Here is a 27303-nt window from a genome sequence, read left to right as displayed (position 1 = left end):
TATCACCATAGAGTGGGAAGTACACTCCCAGAGTGGCAGCTGCTCTGGCTGGGGTTTGGAAGCCGCAGAGGCAGAGTTTGGGGAAGAGAAAGAAAAACTACTGCTGCTTCTGCTTTTGGCTGCATGCAAGGAGGGGGCTTATTTTCGGGGGAGGGCGTATATTTAGGCCCACCCCAAAAACCAGACTTGGCCTTATTTTCGGGACATGTCCTATTATTGGGGAAACATTGTAGTTGGGTGGAAATATGTATATGGCAACCTTTTATAACTTAAACCAAGTTGTAGGTTCTTCCTTCCAAAAGGATTTATAGAAACAGCACAAAATATGTTCATGGTAAATATACATAGGATTACAATCCAAGTGTCTAAAATTGTGAGGAGTGGAAGGTGCTGATTACTTTGCTGTAACAAATTATCTTTATTATGACTTAGTTTCACCTGGCTTTTTGATAATTCCTTAAGTAAGTGGCATGATCAATTCACTGCCTGTTTTGCTACTTTGCAGTTACTTGCATGCCAAGTCTATCATCCACAGAGATCTCAAGAGTAACAGTATCCTTTAAAAACACTAACTTTTTATCATTCACTTTTTTTCAAAATGAGTAAAAGAAGAAGGGGGAAAAGTAATAGTTGGGGTCAATTGAAGATGCATATGTAGATATTGGAGTAGTTTCAACCTTAATTATTAAAGAAAGCAAATATATATTCTCTACCTAACTAATTATTGTTCATCTAAATATGTTTGGAGATGGGCATCCAAATTCATATGTTTTGGAAACAGTGTGAATAGCGTGTATATCCTAAGTCAAATTTTTATTCATTCCTCTGATTCCAAATCCAACAATCAATGTGTTGATTTCTTTTAATGAACTTCAGAGCATAGTGTCGTGTTGAATGTAGAAGAGCAAAGTACATCAGTGTGTTTCATGCCAGCATATTTCATTATATAAAATCAGCTATCTCTCATACAAATATGTGATCTGTATGAAACTTTCAGAAGCTTTGGAGTCTCAGTGTCTGCATGGACATCCATTTTGTAACCACATTGCTTTAATTTATCATCACTAACCAAAGTTAGAAATGCAGTCTAAAAGCCCACTTAGCTGCATATTGGTATATCATATGGTCTGATACATGATGTTAAAACTAAAACGTTTATCATAGGAAAGCTTGATGCTTGTTGACTTCAGGGACATACCCATTTAATTTCATTGGTAACTATAGAAGTGGTTTGTTGTCGTCTTCTTTCAGGATGATTTTTTTTTCATCTTCTCTATAAAACTTCAATTCCTGGTGGCTTCCCATCCAACTGCCAGCCAGGTCAGATCCTGCTTAGTTGTTTTTTTTTCCTTTACATTTCCTGTCAGATATATTTCTTCATGAAGATCTCACAGTAAAAATAGGTGATTTTGGTCTAGCAACAGTGAAGTCACGATGGAGTGGATCCCACCAGTTTGAACAGTTGTCTGGATCTATTCTATGGATGGTAGGTGAAGGGAGTATTTTCCAAATTGTTCACCAAAATTGCACAATCCCTTTTACAGAGAAAGGAACATTTCCAACGTCTTGGCTTTGCTGAGGGGAAGCCTTCCTAACGTGTAGCAGAATTATCACCCCAGATGGAATGGTTGGAAACAGTTTGCTTTCTATCCAAGACTTTCTCCTTTCACTGAATGCACTCAGTGTTTTTTATGTTTTTTCCCATCATATCAATCCCCTTAATATCAGTGAAAGACTAATCAACTACCATAATCATTAAAGGGAGGTCATGACTGTATTGCATACATCTTGATCAACTCAGTATCTGCTTAAAAATTACTTAATTTCTATTAATGAGGATTCAACAGGGATAAATATGTAGCTTTTTTTATTGAAAAAGTTGTACAAAGCTTTCCCCCCTTCCCCCCCTCCCCCCACCCCCCCTCCCTTCACAAACCCCCTCCCCCCCCCCCGACTTTCCGGAGCAAACACAAGGTATAGTTAAAAATAAAACAAACATATACTAAAAAAATTTCCCTCCTAACTCAATTATACTCCTACAATTCTCATCAAATCCTAACCTCCCCCAAAACAATCAGAAATAATACATCCTAATCATTCAAAGGCAGTCTGATAACTCTTAGTATGATATCTGCTTTGAATATAGTCAATCCATTTTTTCCATTTGTTTAAATATCTTTCTTGTGTATTGTCTTTCAAAAAGGCTGAGATTTTTGCCATCTCAGCCAAATTGGCAGCTATCAATATCCATTCTTCTATTGTGGGTACTTCTTTTTTCTTCCAATACTGTCCTATCAGTAATCTTGCTGCTGTTATTAGATTTAAAATCAGTTTAGTCTCAATTATTGTGGAGTCTGTAATAATTCCCAGCAGAAAAAATTGCGGCAGGAACTTTATCTTCTTTTTCAGAACATTTTGTAAAATCCACCAAATTTTTATCCAAAAAGCCTTAATATTCTTACAAGTCCACCAAATATGGAAATATGTAGCGTCATCACAATTACATCTCCAACATTTTGCTTGTATATCTGCATACATACACGATAGTTTCTTAGGATCTAAATGCCATCTATAAAACATTTTATAAAAAAATTCCCTTAAATTCTGTGCCTGCGTAAATTTAACATTTCTAACCCAAATATTTTCCCAAGTATCCAATAATATTGGCTCCTGAAAATTTTGTGCCCACTTTATCATACAGTCTTTTACCAAGTCCCTTTTAGAATCAATTTCAAGTAACACATACAATCTCTTTATATGCTCCTGATGTAAATATGTAGCTTTTATTTATCCTTTTAGATACTAATTTCATGTTTGGGGATCTGAGATATAAACAAAGTCTGCAATTGCAACAGATTAAAGCATGTTGTTTTCTATGTCACAGGCACCTGAGGTTATTAGGATGCAAGATAAAAATCCATATAGCTTTCAATCAGATGTGTATGCATTTGGAATTGTTCTTTATGAACTGATGACTGGGCAGTTGCCATATTCCAACATCAACAATAGGGACCAGGTAAGTTGGGGTCGGGAAAGGTGTTATTTCTAAGTTATAGGAAGTTCTCGACTTATGACCACAGTTAGAACCAGAATTTTTGTTGCTAAGCAAGTTGGTTGTTAACTGAATATGCCCAATTTTACAACCTTTTTTGGCCATAGCGGTTAAGTAAATCATACGATCATTAAGCAAACCCAGTTTCCCCCCTTAACTTTATTCGGAGCCACCTGGGAAGGTTGCAAATGGTGATCAGGTGACACAAGGATGCTGCAATCATCGTAAATACATGCTGGTTGTCAAGTACCTGAATTTTCATTACATGACTGTGGGGATGCTGCAACAGTGAGGAGTGCGAGGACTGGTCATAAGTAATTTTTTTCTGTGTTGTTATAACTTTGAATCATCACTAAACAAATGGTTTATTTAAATTGAGGACTACCGGTACCCATCCTTTCATATTGTTGTACTGTGGTACTGACAGATTGTTTCAGCCTTTGCAATGTTGTCTTGTACACATTTCACTGCTTTCAGTTTGGGGTAGATTTTTTTTTTAGTTATGGCATAATCTGCTGCTATGTTAGGTGACTTAAATATCTACATTCAGAGATCAGTATGCCTTTGGTACAAAATAATGTGATAAATTGTAATTATTTGACAACTTTCAGTGAACCTTTTCTTCATTTGAGAATCAGCACAATAGAATAGAATAGAATTCTTTATTGGTCAAGTGCGATCGGATACACAAGGAATTTGTCTTGGTGCATATGCTCTCAGTGTACATAAAAGATACATTCATCAAGAATCATAAGATACAACACTTAATGATAGTCATAGGGAACAAATAAGCAATCAAATCATAATTAATTATGTAACGTTATCTGGATTATTCAAACATATACAGGTTTCAAGGCTACTTAAAGAAAATGAAATAGTTTTTAAATATTCTGGCGAAAAAGATGAATGTAGAAAAGAGGGAATAGAGATGTATATAACTAAGGCAGCTTTTTAATCCTGTTAGCAAAACATGAAATCCCCAACTAGTACCCTCTAGATATGTGAGCCAAAACTTCAGTATTTTTAGCTGGAATCTGGTACCAAGTTGCAGAAAGCTGATCTAGAAAAGGAATATTGATTTTTAATATATTTTTGCATTAAGATCCTGATTCTTGGGATACTTGAGTCATCTTGAGATCTAGGGATTCAAAATTGTAGATTTCTTTTCTTTTGAGCGTAAGATAAGTGAACAACATGATCTCCCGATTTAGCTCACAAGTTTATTCACTGCTATTCTTGGGATTGGGAAACAAACAGTTTCACCTCGTCTTCTTTGAGTCCCACTTTCTCCCAGATTTATTTTAAAGAGATAAATTCTACAACAGGAGGTGGAAAAATCTCATCCAGATCGATCACACTGTTCCTCAAATTGTATGCTGCATCGATCGGCTGTCACAGCTCCTGGTCAGGCACGCAATGGCCATCTTTTTCTTCCTGCCAGATTGAGAGCTTCCTCCACATCAAACAAGGAGTATGCTGCCTCCTTGTGATCCATGGGGTATCCTCTCTGTCTTCATCACCCCTCCAGGGTGCTTTGGGTCCCTCAGAACCTCCTGGCAGGTCAAATTTGGCGCGATTCCACGGAGCCCAGTGGAGATGTGTTGTATCACCACGACGTCATCCCCGCCTTTCCCACAGATGCAGCTTTTTAAAGATGTTGCAGTCAGGTGCCAAACTCACAGTCCCATGCATTCTGAAGCACTTTTTGGGGAGATTTAAATCCAAAGCACTGCACAGTCATATTTTTTAAAAAAATCACAATTGATAAAATTTAGTTTTTCCTTTTTCACTCTCTCTTCCTTTCTGCAAAGATTATATTTATGGTGGGACGAGGTTATCTTTCTCCGGATCTCAGCAAAGTGCGAAGCAATTGTCCCAAAGCCATGAAGAGACTAATGGCAGAATGCTTGAAAAAAAAGAGAGATGAAAGGCCTCTCTTCCCCCAGGTAAGAATTTCTCATATTTGGGTTAGCATTTAGCAATAGTAGCACAAGAACACTACAAGAACAAGTTGACAATGCAACTGGATGTCATCCAGTTAGGTTAGCCTGTTAAAAGATAATAACAGGCACTCATTATCTACACTTGCTTCTCAACTGAAATGTCAACCTTACACCCTTTTTGTCTATGATAATATTAATATGAGAACTTCATACTTACATCCTAGTTCTGTGATGGCGAACTATGGCACGCATGCCATCTTTCTGAGCACGCGAGCTGTTGCCCAGTTTACCTGCAGCTGCGCATGTGCGTACCCCCCAGCTGGTATTTGGGCCTCCAGGGCTCATGTGTCTAATTCAGGGGACCCCGCTGGTCTTCGGAGCTCTCCTGCGCATGCGCACGCGTTTGCACATGCGTGCGAGAGTACTTGCATGCAGCGCACGCATAGATGGTGTTGGCGTGTGTGCATTGCACACACAAAAACACATGCATGCATAGATGGTGTGATTGCACACACCAGCACACCAGGGGGAGCCATGCAAAAGCCACATGCATGCACAGATTGTGTAGTTGCGCGTACAGCACACGGGGGCGCACATGAAAGCTGGGCGCATGCACAGATGGTGTGGTTGTGCATGCAGTGCACAGGGGAGGAGCTGCATGTTAGTGCAGATAGCACACGCAAAACGTTTACCTGTTCAGCACTCCGTGAGTAAAAGGTTCGCCACCACTGTCCTAGATTATGCATACCAGATACCTATTTAGCTCTGCATCTCACAGCAACTCCAGCCAAGAATAGTATAATCTTTGAAGTCTTAGGCCCATAAACAAAATGGTGTAACAAACATATGTAGAGGTAGGGCTTTCTAGTTTAAATAATTCCGTTGCGACAGGGATAGCTTTAGTCCAGTGGTGATGAAGTATGAGGTTCCATGATAATGGAACCAAGGTTTGACTTTAATCTTTGAATAATTCCTTCTTGATAGTTAAAGTGCTATTCTATTTAGAAGAGGCTGCTTTGATAAATAAATCTGTCTCCACTCTGAAAATGTATGTTTCCTATCCAGATGTTTTGACAATCAATCCCAAAGTGAAAAACCACAGGTTGGAATCCTTTGGATTTTATTGGAAATCCTGCAGAGTTAGGAAGAAAACAATCAGATTTAAATAATTTAACTATCCACTTTTTTTTACAGTCAAGGTTTTCAGCAAAATGTAGCACTTTCCAACTCCTGCCATGCCTTTGCGACATCAGGAGAGGGGGATTGAAAAAGTATCCCCACCATAGTACAGTCTGTTAAATATTTATGCTTGAAATTCTTGTAAAAGCTGCAGTTACAATTTTGTTGTTGACCCAGGCCCAAATAGGTAGTAGAAAACTCAGTTCATGAAAAAAAAAAAACTTTATTCAAACAGCTGCGAATTACTTCATTCCCAGTGTAGTTCAACTAAATTAAAACAAATTCCTCCTAGCACAAATTCCTCAGTCCTATCACAAACCTTGGTCCAATTAGGCAAACTGCCAAAGGCCTTTCTTGGCAAGCGTTCAGAAGTCACAAAAATAAATGCAAGACGTAGACAAAGCAGAAGACGAAGCTACCAACGTTGTTTTCCGGCAAAGCTCAAATGCCGTTGCTGGTCTGTTTTAAGCCTTATGGGAGGGGCCAATCATCTCTTGGCCCTATTCCCAAGTTGTCCTTTTTACTTGAGCTGCTCTTGCCTTCTGGCAGCTCTTCTCATGCGTGCATTAGGAACAGGCTCCTCCTGTTCCTCTGCCTCACTACTATCAGTCACTGGAGGCTCAGGAATCTGCATCTCACTCCCCGATGGCCCTGGCCTCACCTCAGCCTCATCGCTGTCTGACTCCGTTGCCAGCTCCACAGGCTGCTGGCAGACCACAACAAATTTCAAGGTTGTTTGGAATGAGCTTTTAAATAGTTTTAGTACTTTCCTTGGGTTTTGCCTTTGCAGCATTCCAGTTGTGCTTTAGGCAGTACGGTGTCTCAAAAGCCTTTGACTTTCATTGAATTTTCATTGACTTTAAATATTATTTGTGATACATTGTGACCATATAAGTAATGCTAGGTTTTCCTTTGTTTTCAGATCCTTGCATCTATTGAGCTTCTGGCCCGATCATTGCCAAAAATTCACCGTAGCGCATCTGAACCCTCCTTGAACCGGGCTGGTTTCCAAACAGAGGATTTTAGCTTATATGCTTGCACGTCTCCAAAAACACCTATCCAGGCAGGGGGATACGGTGGGTTTTTGGTAAACTGAAAACAAATTGAGAATGATTTCTAATTCCATTAAGCGATTTAAAATTCTTGACAAAGATGGACTGACTGACTGACTGACTAAGGGCTTTTCTAATCCTGGGCTTTCAGTTTGCTCAGAGTAGCTATCTGTTGCTGGCAACAGAGGTTCCTCAGAATTGCCATCCTAGAGAAGCTCATGAATGCCTCTTCATTAAAAAGATTTTCAGAAACTCATATGTACCCATCTGTGTTTGGGTTATAGGTGAAATGTTTCTTTTTTGTTTGTTTCATTGTTATAGTTTAATTTGATTCTAAGTAGAGTTTTGTGCTTGCATTTTAAAAGTATTTTGTCATTAGATAGCAACAATTTTAAGTCAGCAATATTGATGGCAATGCAAAAAAGGTAAGATAAAAGAGTATAAAAACCAGGTGCCTCTTGATTTATTTGGCAAAGTTCACAGCAAATATCAGAGTATATTAAGGCTCTGGCCAGTAGCATGTTTTTCTAAACTTCTTGCTCACCCAAAACAATTTTTTTTGTTAATACAGAAGACTTTATTTTCTTTTGATATTTCTGTTGATTAACACTACCTTTATGTGTGTGAAATTACCCCAGTTATGTGCCTTTGCACTAGTTCCCTTAGATGTGTACAGCATCATGAGGCTAATATACTTGAAGGGGCTTTAAGAAGCAGGGGAAAAAAACAGAAATATGTCTTGTTTTTGTCTCTACAATTGTGTGTTGAAATGGCTGCTATGTATTAAAACAAAGATGCCCATAATGGGGTAAAATAGTTTTGTAAAAGCAGAGTGGTAAACTTTAAAAGTTGTTTAAAAGTGGGATATAAAAGTTTTACCACCAGTTTTCTCTCAAAAGTCAATGGCTTTGCTGTTGTTGTTCAATATTTTGTAGGTTAATGTTTCTTCTGAAATCTCCTTTCTGTGGAGAAAATGTTTCATGCTTTTGTATGGAATTTATCCAAATAAGTTCAGATCGCTAGTAAAAGCAAATCGTAATCCAGGGTTTCTTGGACAGAATTTTTCCATTTTTCTCTCCTCTGCACCTTTTTTTCTTAATTTGATATTTTGTGCTGGAATACCTATTTCAAAAAGTAAATCGTCATATTGCCATTATTACATTGCCCTTGGCTTAAATAATAACCTTTGTTATTTTCAGCATTGAACTTTTTGTCTAGAACTGTCTTTATCAATTTTATGCTCCCTTAAGATCAACAGGATAAATCTTGGAGACAGAAAAACTGAAAAAGGCTCCAGGTGGATTGATATTTGCTGTACTTTATTGTTCATGGCAAAGAATTGGATACCTTCCTATATCTCTTAGCAGCTACCTTACTTTTTCTGTCTGGTAGAAGCATTTGATTTTCCAACATAATATAGCAACAATCATGTTGCCTACGATTTCTGAGAGTTGCAATCCTAACAACTCTGGGGTTTGGATAAGCTGAGCATTGCTCTCAGAGACTGGGAGATAGGTAGCATAACCTTGTGCTAATGAAATAGCGTTGATTTTTAATCATGCTTGTTAGGAGGAGGGAGATAACTTCCATAGTAGCCAGCCCTCTGTGGCATATCAAATGGCCACTTAGACTTGGAGCCACCTGTCTAAGACATCTGCTTACCTGATGCCCCTTTCTGGTTTGAGGTAGTAGTAAAATGTTGCTTAAGGTTAAAAAAAACCCTCTATAGGAGAGTAAAGCTTATATCACTACCCAGAGGTGGGTTTCAGCAGGTTTTGACCAGTTCTGGAGAACCAGTAGCAGAAATTTTGGGTAGTTCGGAGAACCGGTAAATACCATCTCTGACTGGGCCCGCCCCCATCTATTCTCTTCTTCCGGAGTCCCAGCTGATCGGGAGGAAATGGGGATTTTGCAGTAACCTTCCCCTGCCCTGCCCGCCATACCACGCCCACCAAGCCACGCCCACAGAACGGGTAGTAAAAAAATTTGAAACCCACCACTGTCGCTACCTGATTAGGTTACTGATGGCATGCACTAGCATGTTCCTTCCTTGTTCGACCTATTCAATTTATAAAAGAAAGTTAAAGTGGCAAATTATCTCTCACAGCAGTTGCAAACCTCTATACTTTAGCAACATTGAACACTGATAGTTCAAAACAACAATTGCAACTAAGCAAAGAATAAAAGGAAAGAAACTTGGCATGTTTATCAGAAGTTGTTGGGAGTTCATAGCAAGAGGTCTGGTATCTCAACATTTTGGCTGCTTCTAATCATGCAACAGTCACTCAAGCTTTGCGGTGCTTTTTTTTTTTTTTGTTTTTTCTCATGACATTTTACAGTACATATATTAAATTTATATTGCCCTTCATTTTCTTATATCACCTAAGAAATGTTTATTGAAGTATTGGCAGTTTATGATTCCAGGTCAGTTTCCTATGCCTGCTTAGTGAACAGGACATACAAAACTTTGGTATATTGGGTTATGTTATTTTTACCTGTAGGATATCATTAGATAATCAGAGCGGTTTCTAAGAAACTGTTTCTTATATAGTTCAGGAAATGTCAGAATTCAGTGTTCTGATTATCTATTAACAACCATTAAATGAAACTTCCAAATGCTCTCTTCTTGAATCTGAAACCAAAATGGCTTTGAATATGACTTGAAATGGCCCTCATGCTTTGAGAGGAGAAACTGCGTGCCATGTTTATATGACTAGATGAAATATGAAGCTTTTTGTCCTGCAACCTTGCCTTTACCATTTCTTATCAGCATTCGGAATTGTTAATATAGAAGAGCAGCAGGAACAAAAGTATTAATATAAATTAATTGTTAACCATAAGCCTGTATACATGGACTCAGAATGACTGAAAAAAATACAGTGGAAATGGGTAGAACATAAATGTTTTAAAATTGGCCTCAAAGCATGTTATTTGCTCCGTATTAACGCAATAAATTCAGAAGCTATTTATAAACAAGGTGGGTTTTTTTAAAGATAAATGGCAGTAGGGAGTCATGTATTAAACTAAAAAGTAGCATGTATATGTAAAGCATTCTTGCGTTTTTGTATTATTAATGGACTAGTAACATTGTAAACTATTTACATTTATGCTAATAGGTAGCTGCCATTCTGAAGTCAAGCTATTAAAAGGTGCACTTTCTAAGTTTGCATAAATATAGATGAAGGGATATTCCATCTACTTTCTGACTCTACTTTCTACTTTCTGAGTGAAATGTTGGTTGTTTAGAGCTCCTACTATGCACCTTTCTTGTACTATTTGGCTTTTAGGCGTCAGCTACCATTATTTTAGATCTCCTAAATTTGTAAGCTAAAAACAAGGAATAGGAATCATAGAAATATACAGGATAACATTTTCTGCTTGCAAATTGATTAATAGAACCCTTTTTACAAGCTCTTGTAAAATGGGCCAGGTTTATTTTACTGATTTTTAAAAAGATTTTGTTTGAGTATGTTTTTATTCCATACGTCCAAAAGATCCTTTGGCACAATTAACTATTAACAGTTTCATTTCTCCCTAACAAGATGTCCAGTATATAGCATCAAATTTATACTGGATAAAGTTTCTGTCTTCCTGATGAATTAAACCTAACTTTTAAAACTTGATTCTTATCCTCCCTCTACAGGCGAATTTGCAGCGTTCAAGTAGGCACAGCATCATTGGCAGCAAATCCACTCTTTATTTTTAAAGTCTTGTGTTCCGACCGTTTCTTTTTAGAATATTCAGACTCGCTTGTGCTCCTCTAAACACTGCAGTTTAGAAAAACTATAGATCTGTCCACTTCGATCAGATCAGAAGGGAGCTCCCAATCCAACCTTGGGTGGAAGGGAAAAGCTCTTGTTTGGGACAAGTGCTTTCCGCTGCCTCTGTGTCCCCCTCCAACAAAAGTCATGTGCATTTGAAGATCTCTAGTGGCTGCCTGTACCGTTGGCATCATTCCCAGGAAAGAGGGAGGGCTGCGCTTTGACTTTCTGGTGCTGTGGCATGATGAAGTTGGAACTCCTTCTGCATCATAGGCTTGGGATGATCTGCTGGCCGGCTTTCTCCCTCTAACAACGATTCATCAGAGGCTGAACATCTGATGAGACAGAGCTAATCAAAACAATCATCCTCTGGTTTGATTTTATTTTGTGTGTGTGTTTCCTTCCTGGTGTGCTTACTGATCAACAAAATAAGTGCGGTGTTTCCTTTTCAACTGAACTTCGCTCTTTTGATTTCACAAAGTAAAAACTCAGTCAGAAGAGTCAGTCAGAGTCATTTGAAAAGGAAAGGCGATTCTGCACTTTCCAGAATTGCTTTTACCTCCTATTCAGAGCCATCCTTTTCCCCATCTTTTCCTTTTTGTATACTTTTGGAATGGGTTAGGAGCCCTTATTTTGTCGGTCCAGCAACAGATGTTTTTACAAAACTGTAGCAAAGCTCAACATGCGTGGCTTTCTTTTCATTTTGTATTGCGAATCTGAATCTGTGTTTTGTGTGTTGAACTTTTTGGGGATGCCCAGAAAGTCTAATACAGACTATGAATAACAAGTGTACCTATTTTAAAAGGTACAAGGTAGTGTCAGGTACCTAACGTTTCATAAGCAGACATTCTCAGGTTGAATTGAATACATTTCAAAAATTAAACCCAGCCACAAGCTTCCCAAAAATTAGACATTCCAAAAAAAAAAAAAAAAGAAATTTGCTTTGGTACTTTTTTTTTTTAAAAAAGGCAGAACTTTTAATCATGTTAACTCAGTAAACTGTGAATGAACATTGTGTGCATGAGAGAGAGAGAGAAAATGCAGCAACTTGGCTTTAATGGCAGTTTGCTGTTTCTTTTGTTGATGTTTTTCTATACAAATGGTACTTGCTGGATCAACGCTATTCACCTTGCCTGTCCTCACCTTTTCCCATGCAATTTCTTTTCTTGCCCTTATTTTGTATCCTTGGTGATTCCATTTTGCTTTTCTCTTTATGCCTTGCCCTTAAATCTAATTTGCAAAATGGTTTCCAGTTCTTGTTATTATCCAAACAAGATAAAATGATACAAAAATCAGATGTTAGGTTATCTCTAGTAGAATTATGAAACTGTATGAATTTTGAAGTAAGCAGAATTCTCTATGGTGTGATGATTTTCCTTTTTTGGGAAAGGATAGTTGTGTGCCACTGGAAGAGAATTCATAAGAAAAGACACCTTATTACCCTGTCCTGCCCTGTATTGATAGGTAGGAGGCTGGAACAGCCCATGCTAGTATAGTTTCTAGTGGATGAAACTAGATTATCTATGAAAAAGTCAAAATTCAGTGTTCACATGTTGATTCTCCAATACTGCAGACCTGTTACTAAAAAAGACAACAAAAGATTATTTTTTAGCAAAGCTTTGTTCATAAAACTTGGTTTTTTTAAAAAAAAACATATTACCTTTATGGTAAAGGAACTATATAGTGTATTTGATTTTTTTTAATTGAACCAAGGGTCATACAGAAATGGGAGCAAGAGGCGTAATGAAAAAATATTATGTATTCAGACACTAACAGGATAATGAGTAAAATTGCTTGGCATTATTTCAGGGAAGATGCATTTCTGCATAAGCATCACTGAAGTGAAATGAAGTGATGCAGGAAGTTAAAGATGTGTTCTTGGATGACTCCTTTTCACTTCAGTGATTGGTCTGCTTTGGGAAAGCTTTCTAAGAATTTATTCAGAAAAATGAGATTAAAACAACTTGTGTCATCTTCCAAAAAGTATATAAGGTTTGTTACAAATGTAAAATACAACTCTAATGCTGGCAGCAATTTTTTTTTATTAAAAAGTTTTACAGAAAATTTCCACGAATGCCTCTCTTCTCCCGACCACCCCCCACCCCCTCCCACCTCCACCCAATCCCCCCACCCCCACACCCCCATCCGGACTTCCCAGAGCAAAATACAGGGTATAACATCTAACAATCATAAGCTAGAATATGCTAACTATCCATAAACTCCCATCCCTCCCCTAGAGCCTTAACTCCCCTTTTACATAAAGAAAAATATACAAATACAATTTTTACTTTCTAGTCATTCATAAGCTATTTGGTACTTCTTGGTCTGATATTTGTTTTGAATATAATCAATCCATCTTCTCCATTCCAGTATATATCTTTCTTGTGAATAGTCTTTCAGATACGCTGAGATTTTTGCCATCTCCGCTAAATTTGCTACTTTTAATACCCCCTCTTCCATGGTAGGCAGATATTCCTTCTTCCAATATTGCTCTACCAATAGTCTAGCTGCTGATATTAAATTTAAGATCAATTTAGTCTCTATTGCCGTACAGTCCGTAATTATATCCAATAAAAACAACTGCAAACTTTATCTTCTTTTTCAAAATATTTTGCATAACCCACCAAATTTTTATCCAAAATGTTTTGATTTTTTTACAAGTCCACCATATATGATAATAAGTAGCATCATCACAATCACATCTCCAACATTTAGCTTGCAAATTCGGATACATACAGGCCAGTTTTTTAGGATCTAGATGCCATCTATAAAACATTTTGTAAAAATTTTCTCTTAAATTTTGTGCTTGTGTAAATTTAACATTCCTAACACAAATTTTTTCCCACATTTCCATCATTATAGGTTGCTGAATATTTTATGCCCATTTTACCATACAATCCTTAACTAATTCCATGATAAAGTAGTAAACTCCTGGAAGCCAATTCTTCTCAGATCACAATAACATTGATTTATTATTAGATTTATATACCACTTTTGTTTTGTACAGCTCAAGATGACATATAGCGTGCTGGGCAACAAAGAGTACTTTTGGCTCCATAACACTCAATAGACCAGTGTGGATCATTTGCTAAGGAATATTGAGCCATCTCATATTCTGTTGATTGATGGCAAGCAAAACCAATATACTTTCAGACTTCTTTCCTCCTCCTCCTTAGATACTCTGTGTTTCCCGAGGAAAGCTATCCAGTAGTTTATAATTTATGATTTGTGGGGGTTATTAAATATTGGCATGACTAAAAATACCTGTGTTTTTCTTACATGCCATTTAGAAGTCTGAAAAATATTCTAGTTGCCTTATCAAATTATGCAGCATTGGGTCAGTGGATAAAAGCAGTTTTATGAAAATTCTAATTACACTGACTGTATTATTGCTCCAAAAGAATAAATTTAGAATAACCATTTATCAATGCCCCTTCACTCTTGAATCCCACATTGTTTGATTTGAAATCTTCTACATGTTGCATCAGAAAAGCAAAGAAGCAGCACTATACACCAATCATATTTGTGTTGGTTGATTGGTTGGACTGGCTGTACTTACAGCCTTACCTTTTTAAAATATTCTTGCATTTACATGTTCTGTTTCATCTTTACTTCTTTGGGTGCTAGGATTTACAGCAATTGTTTTGCTTCCTCCAAGCAAAGTTTTTTCCTTCCCATAAACTTCTCTAAAATATTGGATGTTGACATCTCTTCTATACAGGATTCCAGTATATTCCTTCCATCTTCATTTGATCTTCTCTAAATTAGTTACTGTCTGCCTACTGATGTCTTTTACGTGTAGCTATTTGGAGTCCGAACTTCCTCCTGATTTCAGAGATCCTTTGGAAAACTTTTCTTATTTTTTGTGTTTGTTTCCATCTTCATTGTCTTTACACATGTAGCAATAACAGTCATTGTCTTTTTAAACAGCTCTCTAAAATTCTTTAAGTTTCCTGAGATTTTTATCTTGGCTTTTACTTCTCTTCTCTTGGCAAATCTCAGAATTTGTTGTTTTTTTAAATTTTTGCCTTTTTTTTTTCTTTTTTCTTTTTGGTTTTTTCATGTTCAGTAACTCTATATCATTCCACAGTTCCTCCAGATCTATATCAATGTGGTTCAGGACTTCAAAGCAATTTCTGATATTCTCCTTGAAAATGATAAGTACATCCCCAAAATGGTTTTTCTGAAATCTGGCTGTCTTTATTCTTCCACTTTATCTTGGCTTGCAACAATTTGTGATTTGTTCTGTAGTCAGCCCCTAACCACCTCTGCCCAGCTAATTCACCTCTTTATGCCAGCAATGCAATCAGTTTGATTTCTTTGTGTTCTCTCCGATTATGTCCCTATACATAGGAGAGGATTTTGTTCCTTGAAGAATGTCTTAGCAACAAAGAAATTACTGGACTGGCAGAAACTGCTAAATTATTTTTCTGTTTTCAATTTTCTTGGCCATAGAGTCTTTAGTTTTCCTCATTGTTGCCAACTATGACCTTCCAGCTTCTAACCATAATTAGCACAACTTTCTTGCAAGTTCTAACAGAATAATAGAGTTGGAAGGGACCTTCTCGTCTTCTAGTCCAATCCTCTGCTCAAGCAGGAACTCCTTAATATCCTCTTCTGCATCACTGTTTAATAGCCATATTATTAAAGGGCTGTCTATGAAGACTAACTTTTATTATTCAGTCATTGACTGCATTAATCCAAATACTGTCGTTGCTTTCCTTCTTCGTTTTTCATGGCCTGGGTGATAAATAGATCTTCTGACTAAAAGACTCCAAATCCTGTCCGTTTTAACTCACTGATGCTTAGGATTTAAGTGTGTAATTAGTACTCTGTTGAGCTTTTCCATGTTCATGCTTTTTACATTCCATATTCTCACTGTAATTCTGTCTGTAAAACTTTGGACTTTCCTTTCCTGCTTGGCAACATCTACAACTAGATAATAAAGAAATTATGTTTGTTTTCACTAAATCATTCATATATTTCTAGCATTTTTCTATATTGCTTCTCTCTGGCATAGATACTTGCTTGTTTTAGCTAGGCATCTGAGATGACTTTTACACCTTAGATTTTTGTTTAAATCTCATATTCAAAACAATTTTTCTAAGAATTCACCATTTTTATTCATTATGACATCCCTAAAGGATCCAATCCCTTTTGTGTATTCTCTCGCCCTCCATTCATGCTACCTAAAAATATATTCTCCCCCAGTTCCTCAAACTCATCCTTGGTTCTGAGTATTCACTGGTACACAAGTTGCAGTTATCACGCATTTATGGATTCATGTTTTTATATACATCTTTAATAACGCAGATGGTGCTAGTTCCTATATGATAGCTCTTTAATTCATAATTAAATCCATTTTCATCAATTCCACAAGATCACCCAACTACTCAAATATACATCATTCCCATTTTTCTTAAGACATAACAATTTTCATTCTTTTCATTTGTTAATTCAATGCTCTTTACAGTTTACTCCTTAATTCCAAGTTGCAGTTCATCCCCCTTATAGTATTGGACCATCTAGGATGCTTTATGATGAGATAGAATAAGGCTAAATCAACTGTATTAATTGTGCCCAGGTCAGATGCATCATTTTCTGCTAATGCTAAGAGTAATACTTCTGGCATATTGACCAAAACATAGAGCTTGGGTATGTTTTGGTCAATATGCCAGAAGTGCAATCTGATTCTAGGTTTACTCCAATGCAAGGTAAAATCTGTAATCTAGATACTGTTTTGCAAATCATTTATAGGAAGTTATAAGCATGGATATGCTTTGATTCTGTCCATCTAAGCATAAGGCAAGCCATTGGTTTCCCCCCCACACCCCCATGTTTATCTTCTACTGAATGAACTTAACATAACTGAACACAAAATTGGGATGGCATTATGGGAATGATTCAGATCCTGCATTTAAAAACAGTGTAGTTTGAAGCAATTAGGGCAGGTTGGTAAATTAAACTCCTACAGAAATCATTGCCTATCCAGAAAGATCTACTTCAGACATGACATTCTGATTTTCTAGCACAATATGATCCTGTTTTCTGGACCCAATAAATAATGTACACAGTAAAATCATTTCAATATAATAATTGGTTGTCAAATTGGCAGCCCATGGGCTGGATGCATCATGTGCAGGCCACACCCACTCCAGCTCCATGAAGGGAAAAACATTGCAATATACCACGTGACAGCAACGTGATGCGGTGAGTTTGACATCCGTGATCTAACTTATTCTTTAATCAGGAGATTCATTATAATATCCCTTCAATTGATATTTGAAAGATTGTTTTAATTCTTCGTTAGAATTTGCCATTAGAGATGCCATTCTAAACAACCTGAGAATCAGTTCAGTTGAGAACAGTGAAACTGATTTCCGAGTAAGAATGTTTTACGAATTGATTTTAATGTTATTACATTAAAACAGGAATCATCCTGGTCTTTTGAATGAGAATAACTGCAATCAATATATTAATTCCAAATTAAAATTTCTTGGAAAACAAACAGAGACTAGTATAATAGGAATATGTCCTTATACAAATTTTTTTTGTGGCTGAACAAAATGGAGGATTACCTATTCCAGAATTAATTTTTTTTTTAATATTCTGTGTTGAAACTGTGTTTGTTAGCTAATTATCCCAGTGGCAGCACTTACCTCAACAAAGGCTTGTCCAGTTGAGAAATTCTACAACAAATGATAGAATGATAACATTCCTAGGCTTCATCTGACCTTTGTTTTTGCACCATAAACAGCAAAGCTGTGAATTAATGATTCTGACTGCCATCCTTACTGTATTTTAAAGGTTTTCCAGCATTATGATACTATTACTGGCAGTACTTCACCAAAAAAAAAAAAAACTAAGACAGCTACCTATCCCAACATCCAGCTGGTAGTCTTTGTGAAAGAAATTTCTCTCCAGTCTTATGCTGCAATTTTCACTGTGAAACTTCATTTTGTTTTGGTTTTGAGTTATTTTTTTAATTAGATGTTTCAGTTTTTGCTATGCTTTGGAGGAGGGGAACAGTTTAGGTATGCATGCATATCTTCTATCTCATTGTATTCTTTTTTGAACCATGCATTCATGGTTCTAAGGCTAAGCATCTTTCAATCCATTGGAAGAGAGAAATTATCAAACTTGGAAGAGAGAATGCTGCATAGCTGATCCTGAGATAATTTATTCTGGATTCAATCTAAATAATTTATTTCACTAGAGAAATTAAATCTAGTCTAGGTTTAATTATTCTATGAGCTCCATTTCTTTTGTAAGCATATCACCCACATTGGATAGGAAATTGTACTGTTAAATATAATTCATGTTTAATCACCAATTGCATATGGAGGAGAAAGGCACCAGTTTTTCCACAAAATTACTGTACACTAAATCAGTAGACTTTTTATCCTTTAGATTGCCATTATTTCACCACATTTGTAGTAAGAAACCTCATCAAAGCATTGCATATTTCAGTAATACATACAACTGAAAGTTATATATTTTTTACAAATTAACTGTAAAATGGTTAGTAGCCTTTCAAAAAGAACAGGATGGTGGGTAGACTGTGAATTATTTTATTGAAGTTTGATTCAATTTTCCAACTGTGGGCATAACTAAAAATGTTTGATGCATTATTCTTGGTTTCTTCATGAAGTTTCACTAAGTTTTATTTGCAGAATTAGACTATCAGCAAAATATTTATTTTGCCTTTATTTTTGTATTGTATCAGCCTTGTCTGTGCTTGCACAAATGTTAGTAAACACATTTTGCTTTATAATGGATCTCTCACATTTAATCTGGGAAATTTTCCTTAACAATTTGCCAAACGGTTGTGCCTTTTAAAAAGCAAGTAAAAATGACCACAATATTGAGATGCTTATATTACAGAACAGCAAATTTACTTTAAGTCCCAATACACTACAGTTTCAAACTTGGGTAGAAATACAGGAAATTGTGCATAAAGCAAAATTTCCTGTTTAAATCTCAGTAAAACGAATAGCGACTGGATCTCCATGACTGCCATTGCTCTTTTCTCTAGTGTTCCAAATATACTGTGTTCATGTAGTATTTACTCCCCAGATCAGCACTAAATCCCAAGTTAATTGAAATAATAAACTCATCATTTATAAAATAATACTGTAGGCAAAATGGAAGAACCATTTTATAAAAGAACATTGAACCTACCTTTGAGGAAAGGTAAAATAGAACAATAAAGGAAAATAAAGTTGTTATGGAGACTACTATGCTAGTTGAAAGTTGTCGAGACTCTTAGTGAGAAAAGCATCAGAGATTGGCCTCAGTTGTTCCTCAGGCAATTTATTGAACTGGAAATCTATAAATCCCAACCTAGATTCAGTTACTATTTTGACACCATAAACTTTAAAAAAAATATGGATAAATAGCCAAGAAACCGTATAGGAGCTAATGTGATTTGGTATCCTGTTCCAAATTTATATTTGTGAAGACAGGTTTATTGATTGATCCTTCCCACCTTCATTAGGGTTTAAGAGATATTAAATCCACTAGGATGTTAAACTTTACAAATACTTAATATCAACAGGCCAAAATATTTTAAAATAGAAAAATAAACCTTCTGTCACATAATCTTAACCATTCCTTAAAATGTGAAAGTAAGACCCACTGTTCTTGAAGACCTATTTCAAGATAAATTAGCATAAATTGCAGCAATTATATGTTGTAATCCCTATTTTGGCAGATGGAATTCTGAACCCAGACATTTATTTTGTAAATGTCTGAGTGATTTATGTTTATTATATGCCAGTTAAAATATATCTACAAGTAAATCTGTTAGAATTATTTCTGCTTTCTTTCTGGATTAGAAAAATATTAAATGGGTGACAGTTTTGAACTGTTAGGATTTCCCAGATTCTGTGTTCTACTTGTTTATACCTAGTTATAGCTGTCCATTTTTTTTCTGTAGTGTGTTGGGATTCTGCTAGAATGTCATTATCTACATACATTAGAGAGGATAAGTTGATATGGAAGCATTATTTCAGGCATGTGCTGAAATGGAAGAAAAATGAATCAATAGAGGAAAGAATGGGAACAGTGGGAACTATTATTTGCATTCAGAGTATGAGTCTTGAGTTTAACTTAACTTCTGATTTAAAAGATAAAAATAAAAACTTAAGTGCAATAAGTGTACTTTGAAATTTAAAGCTGTGAATGGTTAAAGAAATCCACCTCATTCCTTCCAGATTGTTTTTTCCTTTTGTTTTCTGTGATTAAAGTGGCAGTGATCGATATTATTTAGGGTCATTCTCTCCCAGCTTTGGGGAAGAGTTCATACATTCATGACAACCAACCATAATCCTTGCTTTTTACTTTTTTTATAAAATCAGTTTCTGTATGACAGCACCTATCGTTCCAAATAACTGCTATTATCATAAAACTGGTGTTGCCTGTTGGTTGTCAAGAATGTGCCAAACACCCAATTTTTACAGAATAAAATTGAGCTTGTTGTATTCCTAAGTAGTGTTGCTCTATATTTCACTACAGAGCATATATTGTGAGTGAATTACGCAGTCATTGAGACTGAGCACTAGAGGCCCAACTACTGGACTGCAATAGCCCTTCTAGCCTAAATAGAGGAAGTTTGCTTTTGTAACCAGCACCTCTTGGGGCTATTAGGGACCAGTGATGGGTAAAATGTTTCTAAGCGGCTGAAAACCATAAATTCCCCGATTTTCTGTTGTGTACGGAATACAAAAAGGCTTATCTTTATCTTCTTTACACTATTTTCCTAAAAGAATTTATATAAAAACTGTTAAGTGCTTGATTATATGGATTGACCTTTTCCCCTTTTCAACTGTGCTGCTTCTCTTCAGTTAGATATGGGAATTGTACTAACTGGATATTCTCTCCACTGCATCATTGGAGAATTTCATTCCAATGACTTCTTACCACATGCACTAAGTGTTTCTCTCTGTGTTAATTATCACTTCAGGGATTTGCAGTCATGGAAAACAGTAGAGTTGTTCATGATTAGGACTCTGTTGTATTGCTAGGAAATGTCTATACAGGAGTGTGGAGATGTTATAGATACTAAGTTCTTTCCATAGGTTTTCCCTTAACAACCTTTAGTGATGAGCAGAGAAACTGTGTAGAATTTGTCCAGCTTAAATACTGTAAAGTTAGATCCTACGGAAGTGACTGCAAAGATCAACCAAAAAAAATTGCTGAACAAGGTTATTCTAACATGTTACTGAAAAGGAGAAATTTGTTTACCTAATTAATGCAGTGAAAATTTATCACAACATTGTATTCCTTCAATATTTTTTCCCCACAAATGTTTCATCCTCCAAAACTCTGCAATTCTGACTCTTTTCCTCTTTTAAGAGACAATTTTTTTTTTAAAGTAACAGTTAAAAATATTTATCAGGACTGCACTTATAATTCACAGGGAAATATATTTTCAGCTTTATTTTATTGATCACTGCAGCGTTTTCCCATCACCCAGCCTTTCCTTTTCTCCAGTTGTTGACTGTAAAAGCTTATACAGATTTTAGTTGTTAAAATCCTCTAACGTAAATTCCTTTCATTTGTACTTTGAGCTTTTTTCTCTCATGTAAATTTGTACAGTGGAAAATATTGTCCAGTTTGGTTTAGCGAGCATGGAGACATACAATTTAAAAAAAAAATGACAGCTGAAAATTAAGACTGAAGAACTATTTGTGTAAAGTTATTTAAATAACTCTGTATTATATAAAAGGTTAAAAGTTATATGTATTTGATGTGAATACTGCTATAATAAAGGTTGACTGCATGGAGAACACTTTGTATTAAATATCATTAATATAATAAGGGTTATATTTGCATCTACATTATGGGAACTTCAGAGTATTAATTATATCAATGAAATAGAGTTCTTAAGCAGGAAATGGATGTATAATCAGAGAATTAGCTCTGAATGTCTTTGTTTTTAAATGCAACACAAATATTGGTAGAAACAGAGTGTAAACTAAAACACATGATTTGGCTTTATAGTTTATTTGTTAAAATTCATACTTATGTAAAATTCATACTTATGTAAAGCAAAATATTTTCTGTAGTCTATAAGCAATGAAGACGAATAATTCAGATGAATCTGTTTTAAGTAAATGTAAATAACTATTCAAACTATATTTGAACAAGACAGGCACAGTCTGTCATAACACAATTCCATCCTTGAGACCAGATTCTAAATGCTGATTTAAGTGTTTTTTAAGTCTGCTTACTGCTATTTATTTATTTTTTAAATCTGAATAGTGTTCCTAATGTCATTCCTAGCGTTATTAGGAAAATAAATAGGTTGAAACAAAATACAAGATGAAACAGGATGGTGAAATATACCCCTATACATGGGAAATAAGAAATAACACCAAAGACATTTCTTGTGTAGTTCAATTTTAATGTGATATTCCTTATTTTGCAACAGTAGATCTTAATTAATGTTTTCTTATTAAGCAAAGTATCCTATATTAGAGCCACTTTGAAACCACCTGTTTATTATTCATCATCTGGAGGAATTCCTAGCTCTTCATCTGTCCACAAAGAAGGATCTGGGAATGGAAAGTGACCCTGTTAGAGAAAAATAGAAAGTTTAACATTTTAGGTTACTTTTCAAACAAAAATGTTTCACAGTCTTGAATCAAGCCCTTCTGCAAGCAGACAAAAAACTGGATAATCCCAGTTTTGGAGCATAGCTATAATCCAAAAATACTTAACGGATACATAAAAGCTTATAAACAGCTTTCTTCCCCTTCCAACCAAAGCCTCCCAACCAAAGTTGAATTTTTTAGAACTCCTGTCAAATGCAGATCATTCAGTATGACAGAATTGTTTTGAGGGAAAAATCTGAGTAGAATTTTGCATTCCAATTTTAGGATGCGTAAATAATCTTAAAAAGTCATATTCAGCATTATTAGAAGAAACAACAATTCTTCAATTTGTGTTTCATTAGAATAATGAATGAATAATGAATAATTTCTATACTGCCCTTCTCCTGAAGGACTCAGGGCGGTTTACAGCCAGGTAAAAAACACAATGAAAACATACAATATACAGCTAAGAACCAATTTTAAAAACCCTAAAGGAGTTCTATTAGGAGTTCTCTCATTAAGATGTGATCTTGTTTAGTCAGCCTTGGTCTATACAAGCTACATTACACAGTCTGTGGAATGGGATTATTGGCCAATTCTTTTTCTATATACTCCAGGTCATGTTTCTTATACTTTTGTGTGTACTGCATTACATAAGTGATCCTCATTTAATGACCGCTCATTCAGTGACCATTCAAACTTAAGATGGCATTGAATATGTAGTAATTATGACTGGACCTGATACAGTAGTCTTTGACGTACAACCGTTCATTTATGACCAAAGTTACAACAGCACTGGGAAAAAGTGACTTACGACTTTTTCACACTTACCACCATTGTACCATCCCCATGGTCATGTGATCAAAATTTGGATGCTTGGCAACTGACTCATATTTATGACAACTGCAGTGTCCAGGGTCAGTCAATGGGAAAGCCAGATTCACTTAACCATGTTACTAACATTTCAGTTAAAATAATCTTTCTCTGTTTCAGTTCTAGAACTTTTGGCAGATGAATAACAAGTGTTCAAAAAAGACAATCCTTGTTGAAGCTAATGAGAATTGAAGAATATAATCCCTAGATGGTTTAAATTGGGGTAAACTTCACTAGAAAATTGCCTTTAATGCCCTAAAAGTCTTCCTAAAATCCTAGCTTGATGGTCCAGATAAGGTGTCGGCTTATACCATATAAGGTTAGAAGCTTATACCATACTAGGCTAGAAGCTTCTGTGCGGCCACTTTCTCATGTGTGGGAAAGTAGGAGAGGGGATTTATAATAGCATTCTTCCTGTCAGTCAAGGTCAGGCCAATCTTGCATCTGGAGAAGGAATGGTCGGAGTGCTGTCTCGAGATGGGATGGTTGGCAATTGGAGCATATGATCGACTGCAGAGTCGGGATGGTTTTGATTAACTGAGGGAAAACCCAGACTTCTTAGATTCGGGTTTTCCCAGATGTGCCAGTTTACCTATCCTAGTAAATAGAACTTTGAAAGATGATTGCTTCGGAGTTTTTACTTGGAGTTGGGGGGTTTTCTGGAACACTGACATAAGGTTGAATAGACAACAGGTTGCACTAAGTGAGCTCCTAGTCTCAGCAGCAGGATTCTACAAAGCACTTGCATCTTGAGAGATAGAACATGTTGAATGTGGTTCATATGTATTAAAAAAAACATGTGACACAAGTAAAACAGAATGGTCTTTCACACAGGAATTATATTACAATACATTCTGTGTTAAGAAAACTATTGCTTTACAGTTGTTTCCAATCTAACAGTTCTTACCAGCACTTCATCTGGGTCATGCCAGAAGCGCCACAAAATCCAGAACCACATGAGACCAGTGGATGCTTCACCAATGACTACTGCAAACCGTGGTGGTGGTACAAATTGGCGGTACTCTGTATTAACATGTACACCTTCACTTGCCCTGCAAGACCAATATAAAGTAGTAAGAAGTCCTTTAAATTTCATGTGCATATGTTTAGCAGAGTTAACACAGAAACTGAAAAATAAGGTTCTGAAAAAATAAGGCAGAATTCCACCAATTGGGAATTCCTGTGGTATTGCATAATGCAACCGAAGAGAAGACAGCAGCTTAAAGTAGCTTTCTGTAACAATTTGCCTGGAATTAACCATTTCAATACAATATATTCTGTATTATCTACTGTCACTGTGTTTCCTTTTCAGCAATAACCCCTAGGGGTTATATGCATTTCTTTGAAATTAACACTCCCCTTTTCAACAAAACTGGGCTCCGTAAGTATTTAGAGTTGCTTCAGTGAAATGGGCAGCATGCAAGTTTAATAAATAAATGTATTTAAATGTATTAGCTGTCCAATTACAACAGGGCAGCATCTCATGAGCATTCTTACAAATTAAAAAAAACCTAGCAAGATGTATTGAAAGTGGGAAATGAGCTATTTAAAATATTGAGGTGGGGGTAGAATGGGAATGAGAGCAACCTCACTGGTATGTTGATCTTGGGGGAAACCTCAAGGACTTTTCTCAAAATTGTAGGGGACACCCATGTTAGTCTACTACGGGGACAAAAAAAAAATCAGGAGTCTGGTAGCAGTTTGCCCAGTCCTTTTTATTAAAAGGCATTAAGGTTTGTTTTAATAGGAAGTTTTAAAGATGCCTTTTAATATGCCTTTATGAAAGCCTTTGTGCTTTACGACATTTTATGCCATTTTAGTAGTTAATTCCTACTCTCAAAACGGGTCTGGATGGGGAGGAATAGGCTCCAACTCAACCCTACCAAGACAGAGTGGCTGTGGGTTCTGGCATCCCGGTACAGTCAGCTTACGCCTTCGCTGACTGTGGGGGGTGAAGTTCTAACCCCCAGGGGAAGGGTGCGCAACTTGGGCGTTCTCCTGGACAATCGGCTGTCTTTAGAAGAACATTTGACGGCCGTCACCAGGGGAGCATTTTATCAGGTTCGCCTGATGCGCCAGTTGCGCCCCTTTCTTGACCGGGACTCCTTACGCACAGTCACTCACACCCTCGTTACCTCTCGCCTGGACTATTGCAATGCTCTTTACATGGGGCTCCCCTTGAAGAGCACCGGGAGGCTCCAGCTAGTCCAGAATTCGGCTGCACGGGTAATTGTGGGAGCATCACGTTGCTCCCATATAACACCTATCCTGCGCGGCCTGCACTGGGTGCCGGTAGCCTTCCGGGTGCAATTCAAGTTGTTAGTACTCACCTTTAAAGCGCTCCATGGCTTAGGACCGGGCTATTTACGAGACCGCCTTCTGCCACCAATAGCCTCCCAACGACCTGTGCGCTCCCACAGAGCGGGCCTGCTCCGGGTGCCATCAGCCAAACAGTGCCGGCTGGTGACCCCCAGGGGGAGAGCCTTCTCTGTGGCAGCACCGACCCTATGGAATGAGTTATCTTCAGGGTTACGCCAACTTCCCGACCTCCGTACCTTCAAGCGGGAACTGAAGATTCTGCTATTCAATCAGGCGGGACTAGCCTAAATATTATTTTAATTTGATATTTTAGTTTAACTTAGTTTTAATTGAATTTTAAACTGTATTAATTTATTTATAATTTTATAGTTTAGGGTTTTATATCGGTCGTTTGACCATTTTAGTTTTAAATTGGCCGGTTAAATATTTCATTTTAAATGTATTTTAAATTTATTGTGTTCCTATGTGTTTTAATAAGGCTGTACACCGCCCTGAGTTCTTCGGGAGAAGGGCGGTCTAGAAATCTAATAAATAAATAAAACAACGCTATAGAGCAAGGGTCTCCAACCTTGCGGACTTTAACTCCCAGAATCCCCCAGCCAGGAAAGCAAAGCTAGCTGGGGAATCCTGGGAGTTGAAGTCCGCCAGGCTTAAAGTTGCCAAGGTTGGAGACCCCTGCTATGGAGCACTGCACAGCAGAACAACCAGACACAAGAACAGTTTTCTTCCCAAAGACCATCACTCTGCTAAACAAATAATTTCCTCAACACTGTCAAACTATTTGTTAAGTCTGCACTACTATTAATCTCATGGTTCCCATCACCCATCTCCTTCCACTTATGACTATAACTTTGTTGCTTATATCCTTACGATTTATATTGATAGTTTCCTGACTGCTTATTTGTACCCCATGACTATCATTAAGTGTTGTATCATTAAGTGTTAAATTTGTACCCTGTGACTATCATTAAGTGTTGTAAAATACCCTGATGAAGGTATATTTTCTTTTATGTACACTGAGAGCATATGCACCAAGACAAATTCCTTGTGTGTCCAATCACACTTGGCCAATAAAACTATTCTATTCTATTCTTAATTGTGAATCTACCTTAAGCTTATGCCTTGTGATGAACTGTGGTCGCTGGGAAAGGTGCAAGCAGAGCCCCGGTTTTTCCCAGCAGCGGAAAGAAGAGCTCAGGCGCCCTGCATCGAATCAGGGAGAACAGAGGCAGGCAGCTCCGCGTCCAACCCTCCCAAGCGGCTCGCCGGACGCCCCCGGGGGTTCAGCCTTCTCCCTTCTCCCACCTTGCCCCCAAACCCAGTCTGGCCAAGCTGCCCCACTCACCGCCGCACTCCGGGGCGCGGGCCTAGCTTGCCTCCGGAGCGAAGCAGTCGCCTCAGCAAGCTGAGCCCTCCCGTCGCTCGGCACAGAGGCCCGGCCATCCCGGAGGCCGCCGAGACCTCCTACTGTCCACCAAGGTTACTTACGGCAGCCAGGTTGGCGGAAGCTTCCGGTAACCCTCGCTT

The 27303-nt window shown here is 37.1% G+C and overlaps 2 protein-coding genes across 2 annotated transcripts in view; one reads left to right on the top strand and one right to left on the bottom strand.

Annotated features, from left to right (window-relative positions):
* The window catches only part of BRAF (B-Raf proto-oncogene, serine/threonine kinase), a 75557-nt gene extending 53389 nt beyond the window's left edge, over positions 1-22168 (top strand). Inside the window, exons 13-18 of the mRNA XM_058191682.1 lie at positions 506-552; positions 1368-1486; positions 2885-3016; positions 4864-4998; positions 7097-7250; positions 10870-22168. Coding sequence (XP_058047665.1) covers positions 506-552; positions 1368-1486; positions 2885-3016; positions 4864-4998; positions 7097-7250; positions 10870-10892 — 610 coding nt within the window. The 3' untranslated portion in view covers positions 10893-22168. The remainder of the gene's footprint in view (positions 1-505; positions 553-1367; positions 1487-2884; positions 3017-4863; positions 4999-7096; positions 7251-10869) is intronic.
* Positions 22169-22373: 205 nt separating this feature from the next.
* Positions 22374-27279, bottom strand: NDUFB2 (NADH:ubiquinone oxidoreductase subunit B2). Its single transcript, XM_058189626.1, has 3 exons — positions 27122-27279; positions 24365-24509; positions 22374-22564 (listed from the first exon to the last, which is right to left on the bottom strand). The coding sequence occupies exons 1-3, from the start codon at positions 27217-27219 to the stop codon at positions 22493-22495; spliced, it is 315 nt and encodes a 104-aa protein (XP_058045609.1). The 5' UTR covers positions 27220-27279; the 3' UTR covers positions 22374-22492.
* Between the last annotated feature and the right edge of the window lie 24 nt (positions 27280-27303).

This window comes from Ahaetulla prasina, chromosome 7 (assembly GCF_028640845.1).
Source record: "Ahaetulla prasina isolate Xishuangbanna chromosome 7, ASM2864084v1, whole genome shotgun sequence".
Taxonomy (NCBI): Eukaryota; Metazoa; Chordata; class Lepidosauria; order Squamata; family Colubridae; genus Ahaetulla; species Ahaetulla prasina.
This window is presented reverse-complemented; position numbering and strand designations above follow the sequence as displayed.